Source organism: Phycodurus eques, chromosome 4 (genome assembly GCF_024500275.1).
Source record: "Phycodurus eques isolate BA_2022a chromosome 4, UOR_Pequ_1.1, whole genome shotgun sequence".
NCBI classification, from domain to species: domain Eukaryota; kingdom Metazoa; phylum Chordata; class Actinopteri; order Syngnathiformes; family Syngnathidae; genus Phycodurus; species Phycodurus eques.
In genome coordinates, this window is record NC_084528.1 from 26,587,928 (window position 1) to 26,597,048 (window position 9,121).

A 9,121-nucleotide genomic window follows, 5' to 3' on the forward strand; every position below is an offset into this window, starting at 1 on the left:
TCAGTGTCTTGCTCAAGGACACCACAGCCGTGAGTCCAGGGGATGTTGGCGGATGGTCCAGTCAGGGTCTTGAACCCTAGTGAGGAGAAGCGGCTCAGAAAATGGAGGGATGGATGGATGGATGTACTTGCAGTGATTCCTTTGCATACCACTAGTTGTACTCGTACCAAAATTTGCAAATCACTGCCCTACACCTTAAGTTACTATAGACTAAGTTTCTGGCAGAATCGAGTTTTAAGTTTAACACGTCCACCATGTTTGCTGACCAAAACTTGTTCACGTATCTGCCTTGGTGGCTCAGTAAAATTACATTTTCCACTCAGCACTGCAGGCAGTTGTTAGTGGATGCGATCCTTCCCCAAACATCTGAAGGGTCCATCAAACTGAAAAAAAAATGTCAACAAGCAGCAAAAGGAGACGAGTGAAGGACAGATAGCTCAATCTATCGGCCTCTCATCCCTGACAAATATATCACGTCATGCATCATGAAAACAGAGAGAGCGACGTAAAAGGTGCAGAAACTTTGCCATCTGTCGTCCATCATCAGCTAATTCCCGACATAAACAGTCTTTCACTTCTCCTTGCTTGACTCACACGCTGGAAGGTCAGTGTTGACCCTCACACTCCCACACAAAAATATGTCATACACTGATCCGCCTGTCATTTCTATGTTTAAACATTTACATACAGATATCCCCCTCCCTCCATCTTTGACTGCTTTCACTTACTTTGACTAACTTCTTCTGGACACCTCACCCTTCACTATCTTCTTTTGTGTCATTCGTGTCCTGCGTCTTCTCTTTGTGTCGGTGCTCAGTAACAGGTTGATCCATGGCCCCTCTCCAGACATCCGTTATTCCGGATATTTCCGAGGAACGCTGCCAAGCTGTGAGTGATGATGATCCTCTCGACAGGAAACCAGGAGACACAAACCTGTCTCAGTCTGTCAGATGGGATGCAGCAGATCGAGGCCTGGGGGCGAAGTATAAACAGACTTTCGACACACTATGTATAGTATTTGCAAATCAATGCAATACATTTTAACCCTAACCCAGGTGAAAATATTTAGTTATATTCTGTGTGTGGGAGGTGTAGGAATATTCATTTGTAAAAGTTAGACCCTTTCCATTAAATTAATGATAATTAATGGGCTTTTTAAAAATAATTATTATTTTTTACATACTGTAAATTTTAATTTGCCTGATTTGATTTGATTTGCCTGCATGATTCAAATTTATTGTGACCAGAATAATCCTCACAAGCACGGGAAGAACATACAAACGTCACACAAAAAGGCCAGAGTCCGGATTCAAACCCCCAACCTCAGAACTCTTAAACGGATGTTCTAATCGGTAATCTACCATGCCACTCCATTTGCCCATTTTTATTAGTGTGTTGCGATATTAGCTGACAGTTCACATGGGCGTGCGTGTCCGATCACAATGTAAACAGATACTCATACTTCCTGTCTGAGGACCAAATAGTGGGGATATTTCTGGGTGAGAGGGAGGGAGAAATTTAGGACTACATTGAAGGGGGAGATAGGATGTTAAGAGGAATGTTAATAGGCGCAGAAAGACAGAAGAGACACACTGAAGGGAGGATGACACACAATAGAACGCTTTGGTGATTTAAATGTGGGGGGGGGGGGGGGTGCGTGGAGCAGGAAAGAAACTACAGGGACACATGAAGATGATGACTTTTTGTTCTCTGAACTTGTGTAGGGCAAGGCATCAGGTGTGAGCAGAGATGAAGATGTGAAGCCCTGCTTGGAAATCAATCACTGCATCAAGGATTTGAACCCACCTTAGGGACTGTGTGAGTCTTCTACTAGAATAATTGTGCTTCCTCTCAAGGTAGGTTTACATTTAAGTTTAAGATACTCTGTTGTTGTCTTGTTTAGGGCAAATTGTGTATAATAGCTTTATAGCAGTAATCTGGGTCGCCACAAGCACATGGAAAACATGCTTGAATTGAGCATTAAGGGCCATCCACTGCTGCAAGTGTTTACTGCATTTAGTACAATGTATGTACAATGTATTTATTTGAGTTGATCCATAAATGTATACTCTTGATGCAAATCTATCTGGTTGTATTCATACGTACCCATTCTGTTTCCCAACAAGTGGAGTTTTCTTGCAACCAGAACAGTTATGACACTTAAATCAAAGTTATTACAGCAACAAAATGTGTTGATTGCCTTAAGGGGTTCTCTAAAATGTAATAATTTGATGCTGGATAGTGTGAGATCTTTGTTTCATCTCTCCTGTGCTGGTCCTCACACACAAACACACACACACACACACACACGCATACTAGCGTTTAGAGACTCCCACGCTGCTGGAATTTATTTGTGATGTGCCTCTGAGCCCTCCAGCCTCTTCTCCGCGTGTCTTTGATGCCATTGCATCACCACTGTTTTTTGAAGTATTGTATACAGCAACATGCCGACAGTATGCGTTGCTGTATTGGTTTGATATACACTGTATGCAATAAATAAATGTAGAGTCCATTAAGAGGCCACACAAGTGTTTCCCATAATTATAAATATATACTCAGAGAGAGAGAGAGAGTGTCTAATGGTTAAACGAGCAAAGTTTATATTTTCATGATTTATCACGGGGGGAAAAATAAGCTCCAATTATCAATTACAGTGAAACGTCCAAACTCTTAACGCAGTCTGTTCTGTGATACTGGTTGACTTCTTATTATGTAAAATGCATTTGTTTGGTTCCGCCACAAACGGTGGCCATCATGAAACTTTCATTATGGGTTTATCAAAGTTTAAAGGAACATGTTGACATTATCATCTGTCGTATGTAAGTGTAAAAAGAAGTTAATCACTCTCCAATAGAGAACAGGAATTTGTGGAAAGCAATGCTACTACCTAGTGTTGCTTTTATAATAAACTGCTGGCATTATTTATTGGTGTGTAGTACCTACATACCAGTGGTTGTCAAAGTTTTTACACCAAGTACCACCTCAAAAAAATACTGAACTCTCCACGTGCCACCATAATGACCAACATTAAAATAAGTGTTGATCAAAAACGAGGCACAGGTTTCAGTCTTAAAAGTCTATTGTAAGGCTCTATAACGTTATGCAGTTTGAACATTAACACGGCGCTTAAATATAGAAAATTAAGATAGTGTACTCAAGTAATGATTTTATTGAAATGCGCTGCATAAAAAAGTTAAATAAAAAATTGTGCTTAAATAAATGTTTGCAAATGTATTGTTACGTACTTAAGTTAAATGCAACTGAACTGCTACTACTATGAAAGTAAAACATTTACTCCAGGCTACTGGCTTTAAGAAAATAAATAAATAAAACTTTAAACAGGCTGAATGCATAGCTGCAAGCTTCATTCCAATATATTTGATTGTATTGCATGTTTTAAATGTGGTCAATTTTATTTGTATTTACTATAATTCGGTAATTCTTTTGCGTACCACTAGAAAAGGGCCCACATACCTAGTGGTACTCGTACCAGACTTTGAGAATCATTGCTGTATTGTATTTATGTTAGCATCTGCTGGCAAAATACTTGTTTGTATGGAATTGATATTTATTAATTGTCTTCTTACCTAATTCTATTGCGCAGCCGGTCATTTTCTTATGCAGCAGAAATTTCTATGTACTGTTCTATGGCTATCATTGCTCATTCCCTTCTTTACCATTCTCTGGTGGCATCACAAAAACACCCAAACAATAAGAAAAACAGTGCTGGAGTTTACATGCTCATTGAACTCAAATCTCCCAAGATTTACTCACATCTTGCACTTTGTTTGACATTCAAGGCTCAATTCAAAACTCTCCAAATTGGACCACTTTTGGGGCGTTTGACTACCCGTAAGCCCCTTTTTTTTTTTTACAGGTACGTAAATTAGTTATTGAAGACCCATTTCCATCAAACTGCTTTTTCTCCTGTGGGAAACATTATAGAAATATTTTGTAGCTGAAATGTCTGCTTGGAAGTTCGTAGCTCAGGACTTGTTTGTGCTCTGCAATGGCTAAAGGTCACTGTGGTGTCTTACTTTTCATTATTTCTCTTTTTAAAGTGTTTCTCTTGTTGGTCTCTACAATGTTGGTCTCTACGATAAAAACGTACAAAATTGACAATAAATGAATGACATTTTGATAGCATTTTTGTATTTATTTTGTCTCAAAGACATGTCACACTCTTCACACCTCACTCATACAGTGCAGCATGTGATTTTCATCAAGTCTGAATAGAGTTCATCAGCTGGCCCCTTAGCTTGCGTGCATGAGCAAAACGCATTCGGTGTGCATGTGTTGCCTTTTGTAGCACAGGACGCATATCTAGACCTATGTACTTATCTATTATCCATATCTACTGTATTTCCAGGGAGAAATGTGTGTAATATTGTTTTAAAGGCATTTACCGACAGCATACATCCATTACAATAATGATGGCGTATACATTATAAACCATTAAGTTGAATTATTGATTTGAGACAACTGTAAAAAACAACAACTGTGAGACAAGATATATTTTAGATATGAATATAGAGTAGAATAAATGTTGTACTGGTACTTCTGATAATACATATTGACACATATGGAATGTGTGTATAAGCAGAATGACAATAGTGTACAGCTCTATTGAATTAGATTGTGCAGGTGTACCTAAACAAAGCGGCCTGTCAAGATTGCTGGATTGATTATTTAAGATTTAAGATTTTTTAAAGCTCACATTTGGAAAAATCTGATGTTATTTTCCATGTAAATACTGTAGTTTCTTTTTTTCCATCTATAGCTTTTGGAATATATGATGTCAGCACCCATTTGACAATATATTGCAGGCATTATTTATTTTTAATGGGCCTTTCACTTAATATGTCCTATTAACAAAAATCCATTTACCAACTGTCTAAACTCTCCAGCCCCATCATACACAGTCATTTACTCTTTATGATTGTTACTGTGGTGCGGATGATGTCCTATCGAAATGTTTCTCCTCATGAGAACTACAAATGAACATACTGTGTTTATGTTCCTTTTGAGCAGTAGCAATAAATAACATTATAAATAGACAACACAAATAAACTGAAGATGGGCTTAAATTTACTTTGTCATTGTAGCCATGCCAACAGCAACAGCCGCACTGAAGTAGAGGACTGAGAATGTGCCAGACATAGGGATGTGTGCGTGTTTCAAAGTTTATGTTTAATCAGGCACAGGGCAAATTACTTTAGAACACATGCTCTAATATTTGTTAATGAAGTTATGACCAATTCACCACGGTGGTTTACACTGGTGCTAATCTTCCATTCATTTTCTATACTGTTTATCCTGTTCAGTATAGTCAATTGCACCGCTACAGCATCACTGACTCCAGTGATACGCACTGTTGTACAGTACCTTTCGTGGCCTTATTATGCAACGTGACGTAGCTCTTGTATTGAATCTAATGAGATGATTTTGTGATGACATTTTTGCTTGCGTAGTAGCAAATTGGTTTTAAAAACAAATGGATAAAACTTATACATAGTACAATGTATTGGCCTTGAGAAGTGTCCTGCTAAAAATGTATATTCATACAGGAGTAATCAAATTATATACCATTTTTATATCAGGCAAATGATAAGGAAAATAATGGGGGAAATGCTATTTTAAAATAAGTATTTTTGTACAAATACATTATATAGTATACAATAACATTTCAAAATTGTACCCTCCACTGTCTGAATGTATTCTTTAAACCCTTGTTCTTCTCTTCATCATCATCCAGGTGCTCTCCACCACCATCGTCATCAGTGTCCGCCATGATCACCGTTACTGCAAACAGCACAGCATCCTGGACTGTGACCAACACTTCGCTTGTCAGCCATGCGGATGTGTCAAGAGTCAGCAACACGAGTGGCACGGAATGCTTCCATGCCATTCGTGTTGCTGACTCTTCACAAACTCTTCAAAAACTAGCTCATTTGGATGAGGGACTTTACAATGACTTCTATGGACTATGGATTGCACTCATGGTCATAAACTTCATCATTTTCCTGGTAGGTACAGTATCTTATCTGGGAATCCTGTTTTGGATCGAATCTTTAGCATAACCACTGACTGTCATGTTGAGTATCTCCGCTTCTATTTCAGGTGGGCTTGGTGCTCAACACGTTGGCTCTTTACGTGTTCTGTTTTCGCACCAAGCAAAAGAGCACCTCAGTGATCTACACCATCAATCTGGCCGTGACTGACCTGCTGGTCAATCTCTCTCTGCCGACGCGCATCCTGCTTTATTTCAGTGGTGGAGCTTGCCTCACCTGCTCGTACTTGCACATCTTCAGCTACTTTGTCAACATGTACTGCAGCATCCTCTTCCTCACCTGCATTTGTGTGGACCGCTACCTCGCCATCGTGCAGGCGAGTCTTGACAGGAAATTCAAATTCTCAGAAAATTTTGACTTTTTTTTGGTCCTTTAGGAAGGCAATGTTTTTTCCCCCAAAACATTTATTTCCTATATAACCTTCAATGTATATCATATAATATTTGATGCAAACAGTCACAATGATCAAATGTTCTCTTTTGTAAACAGCCAAAAACACAATAGTACACAAATATATTTAACATATTTATAATTCCAAATATAAAAACATAACATTCACCATTAATGAATGCAAATTTAAGTATCACATATGATACAATTGGCGCTACAGGGTTGTTGCTCAATAAAAACTGTCATTTTCATGTCCTTACAGGTTGAAGCATCTCGTCGGTGGCGCAACTCTGGCGTGGCCAAATGTGTGTGTGTCTCTGTGTGGCTGTTCGCCATCGTGGTCACCTACTCCTTCCTGTCCACTGCCTTCCAACATACAGGCTGTTGCCTCTCCAAACTCCTCTTCCTCACTCTTACTGAGTTCTTTATACCCCTCATCGTCATCGTGGTGTTCACCCTGCGTATCGTTTGGGCGCTTGCTGATCATCGCCTCATGCAGCAGAGCAGGTATACAACCAACAGATGTGATTATCAGTTAATTGTGATTTTCTGAAACATTGCCTTGTTTAAGAAAGTATTGAAGTGCTAATGTTTAAAAATACAGGAGACTTTGTGTTTACTTATTTTGTTCCATTTCATTTTTGAAATGTTTCACAGACAATGCAGTTTGGGTCTGGAAAAAACACATTTTCTTAATTGTTTTTCGTTAAAAATGGGTAACCGGAGTTTTGCTTGATGATAGGGTGGCAATTTTGCTGTCAATATCATGAAGCATGAGAAATAACCTTTGAAATGAGTAGGGTGTGTCACATATTTGGAGCATGTACAATTAAATCTGTATTCCATATAACTGTATGCAGTGTACCCACACTATGATTTTGTCACAAACATGTGGACGAGACAAAACAATTAATTGATAATCGATACATCATCTTAGTCTCTGGCGAAAAATGGAGAGGAAAAGTACAGGACATCCTTGTTTATCTGTGCAGGAAAAGACGGAGGAGGGCCGTCCAGCTGCTCACCACAGTGCTGATCATCTTCACTGTCTGCTTCACACCATTCCACATACGACAGGTGGGTTGAGAGGAACTGACACATTATTATCAATTTTAGTCGCCAAGCAGTGATATCGCATTATGTATCTGGCATGTAGGTGGTGGTGTATTTCTACCCCGATATGCCTCACCACGCCATCGTCTACCATTTGACCGTCACGCTCAGCAGTCTGAATAGCTGCATGGATCCGGTGGTCTACTGCTTTGTGACAAATAACTTTCAAGTAAGATTGCAGCTTCTTAGTTGTACAATAGAGTGGAATTCCTTAGTATGAATCAGAATCATCTTTATTGGCCAAGTATGTTATAAAACACAAGGAATTAAGTCTCCGGTAGTTGGGGCCACTCGAGTGCGACAACAGACACTATGACAAAATATACATTTAGGACAAAAACAAAAAACAAATGTAACATTTTGGGGAAAATTGAGTTCACCTAAAAGGTCTACACACCCTTGTTCAAATGCCAGCTTTTTGTAGTATGACAAAAAAATGTGACCTAAAAACTATACAACTCAATCTCTGTCTCTCTCATTGTGTAAAATGTGTTATTTCAAAATGTATGTTTGGCACAAACACAACACTGCTCATGACCTGAAGAACAACATACCTACAGTGAAGCATGTTGGTGGCAGCATCATGCTTTGGGGCTCTTTTTCTTCAAGCTTCAACTTGGGCCTTTCAGACAAGGTGGCGGGAAATATGAACCGTTTAAAATTGCAGTTTGTGTTAGCACAAAACCTTTAACCTTCAGTCTCCAAGTGCCCATTTTACGGCGCCGATCTCGTTAGTCAATTTTACATCATCTGCCCCTGAAGGTCTGCTTGCAGTTCCTTATAAATGATCTCCCGGACTCATAGTTTTCTTATTTTGCCATGTCAAAGACTAAAGGTGTAACACTCATGAGCTGTATTGAAAGGCAATGAGAGGAGCCGCTCCGATTGGACAGGATTGAAGTCGGCTGTGAACACGGCCACACAGACGTCCCGCTTTTAAATGCGCTTCGATATGCCGGTCCACAAAATTACCAGTACTGGGTCTAACCCACCTCGCAGTTACACACACATCACAGCAGATTCACACAGTCCCTGAGTGTTTGTTTTTACTTAACAGCAGTTTTATTTTTACACTTAAGAATAATAAAATAAAAAGAATACTAACAAATTTAAAATGTTGCCTGTACAGATAATAACAACAAAGTTTAATTTGACTATGGGAAAACTTTAAAATTCAAACAAATCAGAACAGATTGTATTCTACCTGAGAGGTTGAACTGTACCAAGAGACATTTATACAATATTTCTAAATCTGTATAATATGTCTTTCCCTGCATACGCAATCTGCTCGTCCATTAATTAATCACTCATTATTGAGTCATTTGATAATAAGACTGTCCCTTTACTTCTCAGGCAACTATGAAGAATATTTTCCGGCGTGCAGAGGCAGAGCAAAGCAGCGGTGACATCATCAGCATGCAGCACAGCTCCAAGGCCTCAGGGGGGGAACCCGCCACAGCCGTCCCTAACAATGTGATCATGATGAACACGATTCCCCCGCCACTGCAGAAAGACACTCAGAAGATTCACACATTCTAAATGACTTG

At 39.2% G+C, this 9,121-nt stretch overlaps 1 protein-coding gene across 1 annotated transcript; it reads left to right on the forward strand.

The window, feature by feature from the left end:
- The first annotated feature begins 5,999 nt into the window (after positions 1 to 5,999).
- Positions 6,000 to 9,113, forward strand: LOC133401953 (G-protein coupled receptor 20-like). Its single transcript, XM_061675485.1, has 6 exons — positions 6,000 to 6,026; positions 6,121 to 6,387; positions 6,724 to 6,968; positions 7,454 to 7,538; positions 7,618 to 7,743; positions 8,928 to 9,113. Exons 1-6 carry the CDS (start codon positions 6,000 to 6,002, stop codon positions 9,111 to 9,113), a joined length of 936 nt encoding a protein of 311 aa, XP_061531469.1.
- Positions 9,114 to 9,121: the final 8 nt, after the last annotated feature.